Here is a 20,433-nt window from a genome sequence, read left to right on the forward strand (position 1 = left end):
AATACAATTAATATCAGCTTTAGACTCAATAGATTTTTCTACAAAATAACTACCATTTTAATTGATACAAAAACGGTTGGTTTACACCATCGTTAATGTCACGGTACTATGGAAAGACTAGCGGTACATGGAAAGTGGTGAACTTATGTCCAGTCTGATCACTTACGAGTGTAAGATACAATACTCTCCGAGTCGTCATCGTTTGGCTTTCGACAGAACTTACACTGACATCCAGAAAGAATAATAAAAATTAAACACGAAAGCGTAAATAATAATAGAAATAAATATATCATAAATTATTGATGATTTCATCTTTGATATTAATTATTTTTACACCATTAATGACAAATATTATAAGAAATAACAGACACTTCAAAACGTATAGTTATAATTTCATTGGTACTCTTTAGCAGAGCTATTTCTTCAATAATTTTTCAGTTGTAACATGATCGTCATCATCATTTATGATACTACAACCCTTGGCGGGTCAAGGCCTCCTTCAAAAACTTCCTACATCCTGGACGATCCACCGCCGACACTCTCCAGTTGCTTTGACCAAGCATTCTTAAATCTTATGTGGCTCAGTCTAGCCTTCTCAATTTCGGCCGTCCGGTTTTAAGATGATAGGTTCAAATTAACTAATCGAGATAATATTTACAGCATAGAATTCTATTTTACATACATTGTTATGTAATATTAAATTAAAAAATTAGTATATTAGTCAATAGTCATTTCAGTTTTCAATAATTGACTGGGAGATAATCTACGATGTTACAATGTAGAATTGGTGTAAATTTACGAATATGCTTCCTCTGAATCTACTTAAGCCGGATCGTTCATCAAAACTTGTCTCGTCTGCAACGTGTCGAATACATATCGTTATTCACAAAACACATGTTGCCAAATGGAGCTCCGCACATTGGTAGAATGTGACTTTTTAGTGTGAAAAAAAAAACATCTAGTGCTGCTAGCAACAAATTGCATGCGTCTCGGGCTGCGAGTCGAAGCTGCCAGAACTGCACACATGCAAATTGGTCATTCCTATACTGGCTCGCCAGTCGCCGCATCCTAATATATCCACGTTTCGAGAGGTTACGTGCGACTGTCGCTAGGTACTTATGTGCGCAGTCTTCATATGCAACATCGACGTTCCTAGAAGGTTTGATTTATGGCTGTGCGGCAGACGAGGCGAGTTTAGATGTGAGAGCCGGCAAAGAGTTTTGCGAGTGTAAACAAAAAGTGAACACCACTAAAAACTCCGAGTCTAAATGCAGCTATACTATTTATTGAAAATTTTGTTTATATTTTGTGGGCAACATTAAGGGGGGACATGCTCGTCGTAGGTCAAAATTGAGTTTTTATTGTATTTTCAAACAATGATCCTGGACACTCCTTAAACGTTGTAGATAATCTATTTATATAATTTTGAAGCGTTATTATCCTTTATATTTATTTTAAACATTTGATGACTGCATAAAGTATTTTTGTTACATAAAATTGTATTCTTTTAAACCTCTCGCTCTAATGTCTTAGAATATAGTCATATTTCGGTACATGAATGTGCAGTGGTGTTAAGATTTTTTACGTTTATTAATTTTTAAACGCATTTATAAAACCATTAGTATAATTTATGACGAGATAATTTTAGTAAAATATTCACGATAAAAAATTATATTGATAATCTCTGTGATCCCAAATTTGACAAGAATTAGGCATTTTATTATTCAAAAATCGGCAATATTAACACATTTGAAGATAATTCTAAAGATACTCATTATAAGATATGTCTTTGACCATTCAAGTGTGATAAACATCTTATGAATAATGATTGCTTTATAATAATTATTGACCTAAGAATAAGGTAGTGTTTTTTTGAAATACGCCATTTCTTTTGTCATTCCCCAGTGGTTAAGCTACAACATACAGCCGTAGCCATAAATTGACAAACTATAATTAAAGTAGGGAGTACAATACAATAAAAACTCAATTTTGACCTACGACGAGCATGTGGGCCATTAAGCACACGCAAATGACCCATAAACAATAGAATCGGCTAACTGATTTATTATGATGTTTATCGTATCTATTTGATAATAAATCATTGGAATCGGAGAAGCAGTAGAATATCTTACCAGTATTCCAATAACTGCCAGAATGATGAGGGCCACTGCGTACCAGTGATCCAAGATCCACTTCTTAAAGCTACTCAGACTTTCTTCTGATAGAAGGAGTTTTCTAAGTGTCGCCAGAGGTCCTGAAGGATCTACTTCGCGACATTTCTGGAAGACATCGCAGTATCTGGAAATCATATATCACACATAATTATGTCTCTGTACTAGCCATCGAGTATGTAAATATTTTTGAGACCAACCCAATTATCTAATCAATATAAAGATTTTGTTTGCAAATGACTGAGTTAAAATGATCTATAATTATAATGGCCCCAATATAATAGGGTGTTCATCCAAAATTTTCGAATGCGATTTTACGCCAGATATATAATACGCCCGTATAATTGCGTTCATCCAAATTTAGTACATAAGCATCTCGCCGAACCCGAACACCTAATGCCCCTCTACCATAAGTTTAGCGAACCGATTGCTAAATTCGGCAGAGTCCATTTTTGACAGATCGCAGCTGACAGCCCGCGTTTGTTGATAATTGTCATAGGTACTTGTTTTCTTCCGTATTTCATTATGATTCAGTGTATTATTTTGATTATTGTCTAATGGTACTATCTATTTTACAATTGATTCTATAATTGGTGCTTCATTTTATTCAATCATGAATGCATTATTTATAGGTACTAAACTTTGCTTTCGTAGATAAAGCTAATCTACAATGCCGCAAATTTCGTAAAAGCGGCGACGCTTTCAAATTTAAGAGTCTCGTTAGTAAATACACATCAGACGCAGATTCATGAAATCAAATAAATACAAGTAATATAATATTTTGAACAACTCAATTCACATGATTATGCTGGAATCGATTTATGCATAATAATTATATGGTAGGTAGGTATACTATCACGATAACCATTTACTTTCATTTGTTTATATTGTAATGATTATTTATTCAATAACGTTTATTCGGCATTCGGATTATCCGGCCATAATGTAGTATTAATCGAAAAATAAAAAAAATAATATGAAAGTAAATGCAATAGCGAGTTCAAAATATATGGACCACTAGGGATATCTAGCGGCAAAATGTGAAAAATTGTCATTTATTTGACAGTTAAGTGCCCATAGACATCAAAAACTGACCATAGAGAAAAAATATTTTTCTGTTTTAATATAAGGAATACTTGTTTCAAATAGACGCGCATGTACAAACACCGTTATTTGAATGGAGCATAATGGAACACGGCGGCACCCGTATATACAAATCCGCAGATAAGTGCATGAACACTCGACAAGTTTTATTACGGCAATAAACGGTTTCGGCGTAAGGTGAGACCGTCATAAACCATTCGGTTCGGCTTATTTCCATGGATACCCTATAAGTCGTACGTTCGGCAGAAAATAAAACTAACTGTCTCAGGCGATAATAAAAACGCACGTCACCAAACAGTCAGTGCAACTGTACATCCGCAAGTGATGTAAAACTAATTAAATTTATTTCGTTATATAATAAGATTGCAGTTCAAAATATAATATGTGTATTGTATAATGTGTGCCTATCCAAAAATCAGAAATTAGTAGTTGTGTGTAATAACTAAAAAAAAAAGAGGTTTTATTATAAACCAATGACAAAATGATAACCTCAACGAGAGTGAATAAACAACTACAATTTCATCAGTATGTAATAATGATGTCACGTTGAATAAATTGACCTGAAGAAAGACTCAAGTCAGTTATAGTTGAGGATCAGATGAAGAAGCGGCACTCGAATGCTGAATGCCTCAACTTACTTATGACTAAGACCAAATCAGTCAAAATGAATTATCAAATGAACTTGACATAGTCATTATTTAAACTGAAGTGACTTATTTGATATGGCTATATCAATGCACGATAGACCGGGCAGATAGCTCGCAGATAGGATGGTTGCTGGATGAATGGATAATCTAGTTGTACTTGAGAGATATAAGACAATCGAAAGGCCTCCCCAAGGTACAAGAAATTTATCACAATATTCAGCCACAAGCAGCATTATGGAAGATAGTTTCTTTTGCCGGTGATAATAAGCTTAGTATTCAAACTGACCCATTATAATCATTGCAGGGAGTTCCAGGCTTGGCGAAGAGATCAGGCACGTCGTAAGGCAGATGATTCCACTGGAAGGAGGAGCGGCACGGGTTGCCCGCTCCCGGCATCTTGCAGCACAGCTCGCATGCCCGTTCCGACGCGCACTGGCACGACTCCAGACCATACGCAAGGCAGATCGAACCCGTACATTCCTGACGTAAACAATAACACAATTTAATGCTATATGCAAACCGGCATCATGACTTAAGTCTATTTTGGAAAAAATTCAACGATTAATACATCTGCTGATTCTTCACATTCTTTTATTCTGCATCCTTAGCTAGAGAGTCGTTTTCAACGTTAACATACAGTCGAGCTCGGTTATTACGATCACGGATATAGCGAGATCTCGGATATAACGAGGAAACATTCGTTGACAATTTAGTTTATGATTTTCTCCATACATTTATTCACTTTTATAACGAGCTACTTATCGGTTATACTGAGCTAAAATACGGTCAAAATTTTTCTTAAAACTGTTAATGTGTCGATCGTTTAAAAACATTTCGACCCCATGCAATAAAATCCGACCGGACAGGATGCCGCCGGAATCGGATTAGGTTTATGACATTAGTTAAGTGTCTAAATACCTACTTAATTGGTGTTTTCGCTGACAATATTGAAAAAGTATACACGCATATGGTCGAAATTGCATGTAAAAAATCCAAGGTTTGTGAAGTCACTTGTCTTTTGTAGTTTATGAATGCCATGCTTGTTTCGGGGAAAAATTCTAATTGCGTATTTTTGTTTGAATTGCGACTTTTTGTGTTATGTGACCGCTCATTTAAAAATACCTATTCTCTGATATAACGAGTAACGCTTATAACGAGCAAATTCAGTCGGTCCCATCTTCCTCGTAATAACCAAGTTCGACTGTATAATAATTTAGCATCCATTATGATTGCTCCGATAATCTGAACTGAAAAAAATATTATCTACTAAAGATGCTGAAAAAAACCTTTTTCCATGAGGATAGAGCCTAAATAATGTGTGAAAGTGAAGCCGAAGACATGGTTACTAAAGCTAATAATTAAATCAGCTGTGTCATTTCACATTGAAAATTCATTTGTAGCTAACTTTACAGTTGTGCCCCGAGATGTATTTACCAGGGTCAACTAAGATAAAGCAGCTTATCCACGTTAGCATTTAATTGTATTTTGAAAAATGCTTTAATTTTAATTCAATGAATAGGACCAGCTGAAGACGAATGACAAGGCAATCTCCACTGCAATGTTTTGAAGAAAAGTAACATGATGCCAGACTTGATAGGTAGGTGTTCGTTGTATTTGTCAAATCCTTTATGAATAAAAATATTCGACAGTCTGGACAACCTTGCGGAATAAATACCTACGTATTTGTTGTTAATAAATGCACCCAACCACAAATTAAAATCATGCCTGGTGGCTCTTCGGCTGCTAAGTGTGAGGTAACTAGAACAGATTAGTTGATAAATTATTACACAGATGGCGTTATGGTCAACACTGGTATATAAGTGTTTTCACTCACTCCCATATAGCAGACGAATCCGTCGTCGCAGACCGTTCGATTGGGTTTACTGGCACTTGGTGGACAGTGCGGTCTCCTTCCATCGCAGTGAGATGAGTCCCGGCATCCGTTGTCTGATCTGCATTGCTCTCCAAACCGCAGAGAACACTGCGGTGTGCAACACGGACCCTGGAAATGAATTTCAGCAATTTAAGGATGGGTTAACAACAGACATTTAATTGGTTACGCATGGATACTTTCTACATGGTCAAAGCCTTAACATCTTACGTAATAAAAAACAAATCATACAATTCTCAGTAAAATGTGACAAAAGACCAGGGAAAGGATAGGTGACTTTCTCTGTGGAGTGATCACGTTTAAACAGTGATAAACTTCCGAACGGCCCTATATCATGCGAATGCTTGAGTAAAGCGCCGGCTAGACGGCAGCGACTTGCCTGCGCGGTATAGTTTGTGCAAACCACTTTTACAGCGCTTTTCGGTTTACACGAGCTACAGTTTTCCCGTCCATACACACGGGCTTCCCAATACAAACCGGTTTGCCCAGGTAAGCTTGTTGTAAAGCAAGAGCGTCTAGCCGGCGCTTAAAGGGCACCTTTTAACACTGCCGCTTGTTGCTACTTATTGATAGAACCCAGTGGCGAAGGGTGGTGGTAGGCTGTGAAGACCTGACATAAATAATGCACACTAAACTTTGTTAGTCAAACGTGTTTGTTTTCTTTGAACTAAAGACTATAATGTGTAGGTAATGTTAGTTAAATAGTCAAAAAATATTCATATAAAATATCTAAAATTATGCCATTAAATCATACAATAATACTAGATATTTTATAGATAGAAGAATCTTTTTTATCAATTATGGTTTGGTGAGCAGGGTTTAATGAATATAAAAAAACTAACCAACACCATCTGTATTATGTATTCTTAATTCAACGAAATCAAATAAATATGACTGAAAAAGTGTGCAGTATTTTTGTGTGTATGCCCATAGCATACCTAAACTATTATGGCTTCTTGGTTTAGGCAAGGTTTAATTGAATTTTAAAAACTTACCAGCACCATCTGTAAATTGTATTCTTAGTTTAATAAAAAACAAATAAGTATGACTGACAAAGTTTAATGTGCAATATTTATGTCGAATTTTAACACACTACCTCCACCCCTCGCTATTGATAGAACCTGTGTATCTTGTGCTGGACTCCAAATAATGCTGAAATCATCGAGTAAGTATTCTTATCAGTTAAAAATTAGTGCGTGTCTGATATACAAAGTTAAATACATACCTGTGATGGACTGCAGATGCTGGTGGGAGTGAGGCGGCAAGGCGTCTCTCCAGGCGGAGGGTGTCTCCTCTGCGGGTAGCAACACGGCTCGCGGCAATCTCCCTCCCACCCGCAGTCGCACTCCTCTCCTGCCTCCACGACTCCGTTTCCGCACAGGGACAATTGAGGCTCTGAACAGTAAACAAATATTTTGTTAAAAACATCTGACACTAATTCTCTATTCGGCTACAAACGGCTATAGTAAACAATCACTTTGATTTGTAAATAAAGCCATGATATGCAATTAGTATAGTAATCATGGCCCCCACAAGGAGGGGGCTGGAGGGGGCCTCTAGCTTGGGGGCCCGGCGTGGCGAGTCGACCAGATAAGTGAGACACACAAATCACAAATTTTAGTAAAAAAAAGTCGCGTAATATCAATGATTAAAAGTATTTTACTTTAATAATGTTAATATTTTAAACTATGTGATGATGCGATGCAATTTTTAATTGTGTGTCAATACTCGACAACTCCATAATTCAAGTGGATTCAAGTACTAAAAAATACACTAAATAAATAGGTACCCATCATTTTACCATGAGTATCATTTGGAAAAAGCAAATGTAGGGCGTCACACTGCCTTTAACATTAGCGATAGGTAGGAGGGGGGGGGGGGGGGCTGACAAAGATCCTAGCGTGGGGGCCCGTTTCATTATTTGTGAGGGCCAAGATAGTAATATTATAAGCATAAGGCATATCAATTTATTGTGTGTATTTAAATTAGGTATAGATATATGTCACAGTGCGAGCATATAATTTATTAATCAATAGTGACATCTTTATAATTTCAATGAAATCTATGGATTACTCCGATCGTAATTCACGTGTTTAAAATGTATGGAAACCGGTGTTAACATCTGGTGTTAAAATAAAAAAAATATCTAATATAATAATAATAAAATTCAAAATTGCAAATATCTCGACAATAGCTTGCAAAGCGACTAATATAATATACTGTGATAGTGTTGCTAGAGAGACAAATGGAGCGAGCCGTGATCAAGCACGTTCCTACGTGAGCTTATTTAGTTTTTTCAAAGTATATGTTACATGTGTTCAGTGTTGGGGGGCTAAGATCCAAAGCAGATTGTAGAGCCAATGAGAAAAAAAAACAAATTATATTGTCCGCAAGTACGGAGTATAGATTGATTGAAATCACGGTAACTTTTAGCATGCCTTTAGCACTAATTGGAACCGTCATATGAATACGTATATTAAATAAGGCTCTAAGTACCAAAAAGTAGTATTGCCTGTAGTTACAAAATACCGAGTCATTGCAGTAAAATTTCATGAAGCAGACCTTTTGAAAAATGTAGTTTTACAGTGTGAAGCAATCACGGCAGCTTCTATAATTTTAGGTATTAAGAACTCAAAAGTATCAACACACCATCGTCAGCTATTTTATATTGAATGCCATTAACCACTGCAGTGCTACTTACACCATTATAAATAAAACACGCCAACGGACTTACAACGTCGACAGGTTTAATTATTTTGCTGTATTTTTTGATTTGCTTGAAGCACTTAGACTATAGTTGAAGTTATTGGCGTTGGTATGTAGAACATTTTTCTATAAAAATGTCAGTTTTTATTATTTTGGTACTTAGCGCCTTAATTAATACACGTATTCATATGACGATTCGTCCATTATGAAAAAAAAATAGTACGTTGCACCATATGTTAAGCTTTGTCGATTCTTGGAATTGGCTTAAATTACTTTGTAAACTATTTCTGTATGAAAAACACTTTTCGTTTATTACTAGCAATATTGTAATATTATTTTTTAACATTTGGATACCTATTAATATTTTATTAGTAGGCTAACAACATGCTAATTCACAATGGAAACTGAACCCGTTAATGATGATCTTCAAACTGTAGTCTATTCTTTCAATTCTTCAAACATGGTCAAAGACGTTACCTAAATAAATATTATACTACAGCAGACCCGGTGCCATTATTTTGTGGACTTCAGTGGCAGTTAGCAGTATGCTTACCCGTGAAGCACCCTTTGCTGGAACGCGCCTTGTTATTCAGGACGGGGTTGATGCTTTTGAGCGAGCACGGCGAGAAGTGGTTGTTGTTCTTTTTGTCTCCGCTAGTAGCCCGGGCAAACATTATGAAGTTACCGTCCTCCCCGCCGGGCGTGCATACGTCGGGATCGTGCTGAATAAAAACATGACATATCAATAATTTTATACGGTAACCGATACCTATATAGCCAGGGACAGATTGACCCGGTACTGGAAATCGAAATATTAATCCAATATTTCAACAAAAAGTACTGCATAATTATGAAGTTATTAGTTTCAAAGTCGGTTGCCTCCATATTCTTCCATTATGAGATAATTGCAAAAAAATTATCAAGCAAATTTAGGATTGCAAATAGAATATTTTCATTTTGTAAATATATTACAGGTAGTGGAACAACTTAACCTTGAAATTGCGCAGACTGCGAATTCTTCAACTGCGCACGAATTACATAAGGTAGATTTAACAATTGTCACCATTATTATTATCCACTGCTCTTACATAAAGCTTATTGCATCGTTTTCCCTTACTCGGCGTCGCTCTAACTATGTTATATTTTCTGTCAAAACTATCAAACTTTACGCTTCTGTGGTATGCTTTATCGTAAACAATTAGAAAAAGCGAAATAATATCTCGTTAAAGTCATTAAAATTAATAGAAAATCATGTTTAAAGTTTGTCATAGTATATAAAAAATGGCAGCTGATGAATATAAACGTCTTTGCAATCAACCTCTGATTTAACTTTATTTAACTAACAAACGAAGCTGGATTTGATATTTATGAATATACATACACACATAGGATTGGCAAAGTAGTTACAAATTCAGAATCAAGAAAAATATTAAAAAAGTAAAAATGGAGGTTACCAACATTGAAACTAATAGCTTCATAGAGAGAAAATTGGATACTTTAATAAAATACATGTCTCTATAAAGTAAAAAGTAAATTACCATGTGGCGAACAGGCGATGAGCGGAGCATATGGATTTCGTGGAGTGGAGGTTATATTAACATATTTTTACGGGGATTGTTAGCCATGCATCTTACCGATTGTCTTCTTGCACTGGATCAAATATATATTGAAAAAAAAACATCTGTTTTGTGTCTAGACGCAAAACTCAAGATCTACAAATTCAGAGATGGCCGCTCTACCAACCAGGCCATTATGTAAATTGCATTAATCTGGGTGCTTACCGGTGAACCAAAGTTGTGACCGATTTCATGGGCCAGTGTGACATGTGAGACTGCCGGCGGGACATGCTTTCCGTAGTTCAACAGAGTGACTATACCCGTATTCAACGACTTCAGACTGCCTCTATAGTGCTGAAAAAAGGAAAACAACTATTAAGGTGAAGTCTTTACTGAGCCTTTTTTAAAGAGGCACCTAGCGGAAAAATACGAAGCTTGGAATTTGAGATTTTTTTTTGATAATCTACAATTTCAACTATATTAATTAATAAATATGTATCTGAAAACATTGAAAAGAAAAATATTTTTTATTTTAAATCAAAGATAAACTTGCAATTGTAAAAAATTTAATAAAATGTGAATTTGTTGAATCGGACCGCACCCTATTATTAAGTATATATATTTTATGATCATATTTATTATTAAAATTTAGTTTATTAAGTTTTCTAAGCATCACGTAAGAGATTTTTGACTAATTCATAGTTTTAATATTTTTTCTATCTATTTTAAAAAACATCGATTTTTATAAAAAATATAAATGTGTATAACTTGAAATCCTTTTTATTTATATCAAATCAAGCTTCAATATTGGGACCATACATAAATAAAATTTGTATAGAAAAAATATTAAGACTATGAATTAGTCAAAAATCTCTTAGATGATGCTTAGAAAACGTAATAAACTAAATTTTAATAATAAATATGACCATAAAATATATGTAATAATAGGGTGCGGTCCGATTCAATAAATTCACATTTTGTTACATTTTTTACAATTCTAAGTTTATCTTTAACTTAAAATAAAAGATATTTTTCTTTTTAATGTTTTCAGATACATATTTATTAATTAATACAGTTGAAATTGTAAATTATCAAAAAAAAATCTCAGATTGCAAGCTTCACCTTAAATCATCATTCCTGACATAATATATTGGTTTATTTTATGCTTTTAAATTATTATCAATCCCGTAATATATACAGTGCCTTCTGTTGCCAAAAAAAAATTAACGCAAACAATTATTAGTCGCTTAGAAATCTCACCGATGACTTCTTCTTATATTTTAAAACATCTGAGATTCATCGATCAAATCAAATAGCAGGAGTCTGTGGGTCTTTTCTGTTAAAATTATTTGTTTTGTATAATCCAGATAATCTAGGACCTAGGTTCTTCTGTACTTCAAAGTCTCCAACAATATGGTTCAGTTTATAGATATACAATCATAAATCATCTAGTGTGCGAATTTAGAACTAAGCTCATCACAGTATAAAAAGTATTGAATGATAATAATATGTCAAATATTAGCATGCGGCGCCCTCACTCAGCGGACAACTTATACTGGTGGATCTATAATAACATCTTTTAACAATACAAAATGTAGTTTCATTTATGAAACTTTATGTGATCGTGGAACAATGTATTATAATGTAATGAGTGTTATATACAGTCGAACTTGGTTAATACTAGGAAGATGGGACCGACTGAATTTGCTCGTTATAAGTATTACTCGTTATATAACATTTTTCGCACCACGTTGTATTTAAGCATAGAACATAAAAAAATCTGAAAACCAACATAAAAATCCCCGAAACAAGCATGGCATTCATAAACTACAAAAGAAGTTGTTTGTTGTAATGAAGTTTTGAGCCACCGGCGCTGCTAAGTACCTACTGACTTCACAAAGCTTGGATTTTTTACATGAAATTTCAACCATATGCGTGGATACTTTTTCAATATTGTCGGCGAAAACACCAATTAGGTACTGAGACACTTAACTAATGTCATAAACGTAATCCGATCCCGGCGGCATCGGTCTAGTTAACTTCCCAATCGGATTTTATTGTTTAGGGTCGAAAATGTTGTTTTTAAACGATCGACTCATTAACAGTTTTGCTCAGTATAACCCGAGAAGTAGCTCGTTATAAAAGTGAATAAACGTATGGAGAAAATCATAAGCTAAAATGTTAACAAATGTTTCCTCATTACATCCGAGATCTCGCTATTTCCGTGATCGCAATAACCAAGTTCGACTGTATTTTATAAATATATGCATCTTTTTATTTTTACGTAAAAATAACCTTCGTAACCTCAAGCAACCTTGAAAATATGTATGAATGTCATGGTAGGTCAACATAAGATACTAACCCGGCATACCTACTTTTAGTAGAAATTTAGTATTCTGAGGTATTTATATTATTAATTAAAAAATAAATTAATTAATTATTTATTTATGATACACTCAATGATTAGGAAAAATAACATATTAGACACTCATCTTATTCCATTAACAGAAAATAAATTTTAATTCAAAATTCGACATGTCAATTAAAAGCATATTATAGTCATGACTCATTTGCTTAATGATAATTATTTATTCGATAAAATGATGATTTCATTTACATAACTTGACAAAAATTTTAATACTTATGTTATGGGTTGGTTTTATTAAAAGATATTATTAATTATATTTAACGTTTTCTTTTATTCCGATTTATAACACAAAATCACATACAATTATTATTACTGAAGTTTTAATAAAAAGTTGAATATTACAAGGTACACAATGCGTCTTTCTTGTGAGACGTCCAGCTGTAGAGTGTGTTGTTATTCTGAAATACTTCTAGGAAGGAAACAATAAATATGATGCAAAAAAACTTAAGAAACTAACAAGATGTAACATGTTTCAGTCGGTCGAACCCGCTGGTTGACAAACTAACGGTACAAATTTGAATGGCACATAACACCTCCCTTCAAAAGAATAAACTTATGGTACACAATTTTTACCATGAGTTTGGTTAAAAGAAATTTTAATCATATTAATACATTGGTTTTCGAAAATAGATTTTGTTGTGAACAATAGATTGTGATGTGTGACAAATAGATTTAGAACAATTGAAGTCATATTACATACAGGTATATATATATATATATATATTTTTTTTACATTTAGAAAAACAATAAAATTCTTAATATTAGTACATATTATAATAAAGTAAATAATAACATAATCCTTTGAATGAGATTATTTATTGTGAGGGATCTAAATTAGCTTGCTTAATTCTATTTGTGTGAACCTTAACTAACTTATTCTGAACCTTAATTGTAACATTTAACGGACTGTTAACCTTGACAATTTCGTAAGGTCCTTGGAAATTAGGAGATAATTTTTTTTTGATTTATTTATTTTAGAGGCGTTATTGGTTAAATATATTTTATCGCCGATTTTAACTGTTCTTAAGTTCTGTTTAAGGTTATTTCGAGAGATTTTATTTTTCTGACAAGATTCACATTGTTTAATGTAATCTTTGATGTCTTTTTTCATATTCGTCCATTTGTATTTTAGACGTACGCGATTTAAGGTTCTGTGATATCCGGAATGTTCTCTTATGGGAGACTCATGATATTTTTTAAGTATTTGTGGAATTTCATTGTGATTAGGGTTAGTTATCGTACTTATTTCTGAAGCTATTTCCTTGGACATTAATTTATCATTCGAAATACAGTGTGCAATCGATTGTTTTTGATTTGTAAGAGATTCATCGGTTTCATTCAAGTTGACATTGACATTTTCATTTTGTTTCTCGATGAAGTCATTGTATGAATATGAAGGATTACACGCTGAAGAATTATTTATGAGAACAGTGCTTTGATTGTCAATTTGAGACAAAGCGTTAGTATTTGAGTTTGTAAAATCAACGAAACTTTCGTGTTTATTAAATGGTTCGAGAGTTATTTTATTTGATAAGATATTGACTGACTTAATACTGCTGTTGACGATTGTGGCATATACTTTATTTCCTGGAAGTACCTTTGCAAGAGTACGTGATAAGTATACGTCTGGAAGTATTTGGATATTTGGTATTACACCTTCGTTAATTTCAGGATTTTGAACAACTAATTCTATAAGGGTTTTGGATCTAGGCTTTAAAGTATAAATAGGATTGATTTTATTGAATATAGGAATAATTTCATCGTGAATATGTAATGTATTTCTTTCGTAGTCAATCTTTGCATTATTATTGACGAAAAAGTCATGACCTAGTAATCCGTCGAAAGGAATATTAGTGACATGGTTTGAAATGACGTGAATAGTATGATGAAGTTGCTTATATTTTAAAGGAAATGTCAAATTAACTGTTCCGATAGTTTTTACTGGATTCGAAGAGTTATCGATACCTTTGAGCGTGACGAGTTCAGTTTCATTAACAAGTTCGTTTCCATCTAGGGAACTTATTTTTACTAATGAGATGTCGGCGCCAGTATCAATCAATAATTTTAGATTTTTTTTTTCTGTATATGGAAATTCAACATACGATGTATTTGGTTCTAATGAAAATATTCTGCCTGAATGCTTCGCACGTACCGGGAGGAGGCAGGTCTCCTGGAGTGCTGGGAGTTGATAATTTTGAGAATTTTGTGAATATTGCGAATTTTGCGGAGATTGATCGAAAGAAACATTTGGATTTGTTTGATTAGTTTGAAGCTGAGAAGGATTCGAATTATTTTTAAAACGATTATTGTACTGTCGTTTTCTGCACTCTTCGATTAAGTGTCCCGATTTTTTGCAATATCTGCACACTTTATTTACTAAAGTTTTGAACTGATTTATGTTTTGATTATTGTAATTGAAATGATGCGACTGATTATGATAATTATTTTCAGAGTTTATGTGCATACCTTTGAAATCGTTTAAAATCTGGATTTGTTTGATTAGTTTGAAGCTGAGAAGGATTCGAATTATTTTTAAAACGATTATTGTACTGTCGTTTTCTGCACTCTTCGATTAAGTGTCCCGATTTTTTGCAATATCTGCACACTTTATTTACTAAAGTTTTGAACTGATTTATGTTTTGATTATTGTAATTGAAATGATGCGACTGATTATGATAATTATTTTTAGAGTTTATGTGCATACCTTTGAAATCGTTTAAAATCTTATCCTCGTCTATAGCCACGTTTGCTGCTTCTGTTAATGTTGTTGGTTTAGACAATCGAACTACCATAGACGTTTGAGGATGGATTCCTAGCATGAAAGTATTTAGAGCGCTATCCTCAATTTGTTTAATGCGACCTTTTAACTCGTCGTCATCTTTATGTAATAGTCTAATTGCGTTGATGAGGTTATTTCTGCAATTCTCTACACGCTGAATAAATTTGATAATAGGTTCTTTATAATCCTGTTTGCAATTTATGAGTTCTAATTCTAAATGTGATGTATGTTTATTTTCACCGTAAGTAGTATTTAGAAAAGATTTGAAATTGTCATAAGATTCAAATTTATAATTCGAAATTGTATATTTGGCGTTACCTACTACGCAGTGAATCATGTATTTTAACAGGACGGGTTTTAATTCATTCGGACATATTTCAAAAGCCGTATCACAGTCATTAAGAAATGGGTATAGATTTTTCCTTTCTCCATCGAAGGTTGAAATAAATTTCATCAGGGTATCTAAGCTTAGTGACGACATAGTATTATTGTAGTTATTGATAATTTTCATATAAATGAATGAATAATTAATTTACCGTTCTGTTGTGGAGAATAAATACCTACACTTTACACTGTCACTGTTATATACACTAAGCACTTGACACTCGGAGATTATGTCTTGATGATATTGGAGATTTGAAAACTTGGAGACTTGAAGATCTGATGGACGCTTGAAGAATATGAAGCTGTAGCTTGAAGCATTTGAAGCTGGAGCTTGAAGAATTGGAGTTGGAGCTTGTAGAAAAGGAGTTGGAGCTTGAAGAATTCGAGATTGGAGTTCGAAGAATTGAAGATTTGAGTTTGTAGAATTGGAGTTGGAGCTTGAAGAATTCGAGATTTGAGTTTGACGAATTCGAGATTGGAGTTTGAAGAATTGGAGATTATTCGTCGAATTCAGGAATTTGAAGATATTTGAAGACTCTTGATTTAATGATTTTGAAGATTTAGGAGAATATACAACTTTATATTATTAATTAGATTTTTAATTTCCGTTCGTTTTTCACAACGATGTACTTTAAAAAACAATTAGTTTATACGTAATATTATTATGTGTTTTATTTTTAGGATTCTTGCTATTTTTAAAGAATTTGAATTCACCGTTAATTTATTTCACGTTATTTTAGCTTTATCCACACTTCCTGACACCAATTTTATGTTATGGGTTGGTTTTATTAAAAGATATTATTAATAATATTTAACGTTTTCTTTTATTCCGATTTATAACACAAAATCACATACAATTATTATTACTGAAGTTTTAATACAAAGTTGAATATTACAAGGTACACAATGCGTCTTTCTTGTGAGACGTCCAGCTGTAGAGTGTGTTGTTATTCTGAAATACTTCTAGGAAGGAAACAATAAATATGATGCAAAAAAACTTAAGAAACTAACAAGATGTAACATGTTTCAGTCGGTCGAACCCGCTGGTTGACAAACTAACGGTACAAATTTGAATGGCACATAACACATTATAACTAGGGATTCCAATCCCGGGATTCCGAATCCAAAACTATTTTCGATACCTATGAATCCCAGGATTGGTAAACATAATCCCGAAACTTTCGGGATTGATTTTTTTATAAATTTTCATGAAAAATGAAATAAAAACGAAAATATAACAGAGAAAATACTTTTAATAACAAATAACTACATTATTTGATTTATTACATGTGTAAGTTGCCAATTAATTTTAATTTTTCACATAAAGGCTGACTAATTAGATTTATGAAGTGGAAAGGCCATTTACCATTATTTACTTTACTATTTTAAATCTCGCTAACCCATTCATTAAGTCTTTACTATCAGAAACAGCAATCTCATATAATATGTAAACACTTAACACAATATTGATTTTACGAAATTATATAAATGAAAATAGTTTAACATAAATTAAACATTCCACATAATATGTACATCCGTAAAGTGAATTTGAGAAATAGAATAAATAAATTAAGAAACATTTAGTTAGACGTTTCAGCCATTTACACCTAACTGTCTTCTTTTTTTTTGAAATTGTATTTTATTTGTTTCTTTTCATAAATAAATAAAACTGTTTTACTTTCACGTTGTTGTTTATATTAAGTACAATATTATTTCCTCCATTAACCCATCGCGCCCTATCGGCGCCAAATTGGCGCCGGTGTTACAGGATGCAGGACATGATTAAAATAAAAAAAATTTAATCATATTTTGATTTTTTTTAAAGTTGAAATTACTTAATAATATATGTAGCTATCATTTTATGATGTTAGTTATATTCGGTCTGATATATTTTTTAAGAAATATTTGATTTATAAAATCTATTTTTATTTAAATTTGTCAAAATAATGATCAGTTCGGTAGGTATGAGGTGTTTGAGACAGTAATAAACATAAAATGGCCCTCCATCTTCTAAATATCTTGAAGAGTATTATATTTAGCTCCAGTTTTAGTTTATCTTCCTTTTATTATTTACTTCTATCATAGACTTTTTATCTATGTCATTTTGTATAAAAAAAGGCTAAAAAAAACCAAAAAACTATATTTGACATGTTTTTTTCATTCCACTTATACACAAAGTTTACTTAAAATGTAAATACATAATAGAAAAATTCAAAACCTATAAATATTTCAAAGATTTATTTGAATTGAATGAATAATACAAGAGTTATATCAATTTTAGTAATCAGTGTGCCTTTTTAAATGATCCTGAAAAATTAAATCTGTCTGCAATGGGTTAAACCTATGTATTTCCAAGATCAAACGTACCTACACAATATTAACAATAAATGTCTTAAATATTATAAATTTAATATTACTAGATTTATTTTTGACCGATTTTATCAATGTTAATTATTTGCATATATAAAAATTTTATATCAACTATGGAAAAAATGCCAATCCCGGGACCAGTCCCGGGATTGTCGAATCCTAATCTCGAAATCCCGGGATCCAAATTTTGGCTCAGGGTTGGATTCCCTAATTATAACGATTGAATGTACAGTTATGGTTAAAAACATTATGTGTACAAACTATCCAACAAGATTATTCATTTCACTATATCGGTCAGTGACGAAGGGTGGAGGTAAGCTGTTAAGATCTGCCATAAATAGTGCACAACTTTGTCAGTCATACGTATTTGTTTTCATTGAAATAAGACTACAATAATTTACCGGTGTTGGTTACTTTTTAAAATTCAATTAAACCCTACGAAACCAAGCCATTATAGATAATAGTCAAAAAATACTCGTCTGTGTAAAATATCTAAAATTATGCAATTAAATCATTTGGATATTTTATATATAGATTAATATTTTTGTTATCTATTATGGTTTAGTTTAGGCAGGGCTTAATGTAATCAAAAAAATGTACCAACAATATGTATAATAGGTAATATGTATTCTTAATCCAATGAAAACAAATAAGCATGAATGAAAAAGTGTGCACAATTTTGTTTTAATTATATCAAATTGAGCTTCAATATTGGGACCATACCTAAAATAAAATTTGATATAAATAAAAAGGATTTCAAGCTATACACATTTATATTTTTATAAAAATCGATGTTTTTTAAAATAAATATAAAAAATATTAAAACGATGAATTAGTCAAAAATCTAAACTTCAAAAAATTGAAAACGTAATAAACTAAATTAATATAATGTAATAATAAGATGTGACCCTGCAACGAATTCATATTTAATTACATTTTTTTACAATTGTGTATTTATCTTTGAATTAAAAAAAAAAAAATCTTTTTAATGTTTTCAGATACATATTATTATTTATTAATTATTAATACAGTTGAAATTGTAAATTATCAAAAAAAAATCTGAAATGCAAGCTTCGTATTTTTCCGCTAGGTTCTCTGTTGGCATATACGATCCCCCTTAAAAAAAAAAGCCAGTAACAAAATGTAAAGTACATCCGCATATATTTTTCAAACTAGTCACCCAATTAAAACTTTGATTTCTCGAATAGTAGGCAGGTACTTACGCCGTTTTTTTCACATACGCCTCCTGCATTCTTCAGATCTCCAGTCCAAGCCAATCCGAGGGTGCCCATTTCAAAGTCCCTGTACGTGAACATGTACGCCAAACAAAACCCATCGTAATCTTCCTCTGAAAAAAATTCATATCACAATAATCAGTGGAAAATTTATTAGCTGTATGCAATACGCCTCCTTATTAATGTTTTTTTGTCAAATACTTCAATTAACACATTCTTAATCAGAATATAGACAATATAATAAGTTATGCAATTTTAAAGATTAGTTGATATTAGTATTTTTCTCGTTTCATATAGAAGTGTTATCATAAATAATTTTTAATTTAAAATGAATTTTTTTCGAGTACTGTTTTTCAATAATATGTAGTAATTGGATTCACATAATATGAATACGTGTATTAATTAAGGCGCTAAGTACCAAAATAATAAAAACTGACATTTTTATAGAAAAATGTTCTACATACCAACGCCAATAACTTCAACTATAGTCTAAGAGCCTCAAGCAAGTCAAAAAATACAACAAATAAATTAAACCTGTCGACGTTGTAAGTCCGTTGGCGTGTTTTATTTATAATGGTGTAAGTAGCACTGCAGTGGTCAACGGCATTCAATATAAAATAGCTGACGATGGTGTGTTGACACTTGCGAGTTCTTAATACCTAAAATTATAGAAGCTGCCGTAATTGCTTCACACTGTAAAACTACATTTTTCAAAAGGTCTGCTTCATGAAATTTTACTGCAATGACTCGGTATTTTGTAACTACAGGCAATACTACTTTTTGGTACTTAGAGCCTTATTTAATACACGTATTCATATTATGTCATATCCAAAGAAATTAGCTGTGAACGAAAACTTAAAGTAGGTAAATCTTTTATAATAATTGAGTTTTTCACTATCTTAACTTTTACTTAGTGTTTTACTGAAGATGGATTTATAGCACGAAAAAGCTGTCAAATAATAATGGATTTCTACCATATGAACGCTAAATCAATCAATAAACCTTTTAAATCAAATAATCATTTTAAATAGATAGGTACTAGTGACGAAGGGTGGAAGTATACTGTTAAATGTGGTATTTAAAAATTAATTAACAGCTCAGCAGTGATTGTGTTCAGATTTTGTTTTGACGAGAAATGGATGTCAGCCACTTGCTCAACCTA

General features: G+C 32.4%; 1 protein-coding gene across 1 annotated transcript in view; it reads right to left on the reverse strand.

Annotated features, from left to right (window-relative positions):
• Positions 1-20,433, reverse strand: part of LOC147078816 (uncharacterized) — a 330,196-nt gene that overhangs the window by 4,649 nt on the left and 305,114 nt on the right. The window contains exons 6-12 of the mRNA XM_085949694.1: positions 19,260-19,384; positions 10,301-10,429; positions 9,073-9,241; positions 7,039-7,208; positions 5,757-5,924; positions 4,209-4,402; positions 2,133-2,298 (exon numbers count right to left, since the gene is read on the reverse strand). Of these exons, the coding sequence (XP_085805820.1) occupies positions 2,133-2,298; positions 4,209-4,402; positions 5,757-5,924; positions 7,039-7,208; positions 9,073-9,241; positions 10,301-10,429; positions 19,260-19,384 (1,121 nt within the window). The remainder of the gene's footprint in view (positions 1-2,132; positions 2,299-4,208; positions 4,403-5,756; positions 5,925-7,038; positions 7,209-9,072; positions 9,242-10,300; positions 10,430-19,259; positions 19,385-20,433) is intronic.

Source organism: Rhyacophila brunnea, unplaced genomic scaffold, assembly GCF_057557595.1.
Source record: "Rhyacophila brunnea isolate RB1 unplaced genomic scaffold, BYU_Rbru_1.0 scaffold_10, whole genome shotgun sequence".
Lineage (NCBI taxonomy): Eukaryota > Metazoa > Arthropoda > Insecta > Trichoptera > Rhyacophilidae > Rhyacophila > Rhyacophila brunnea.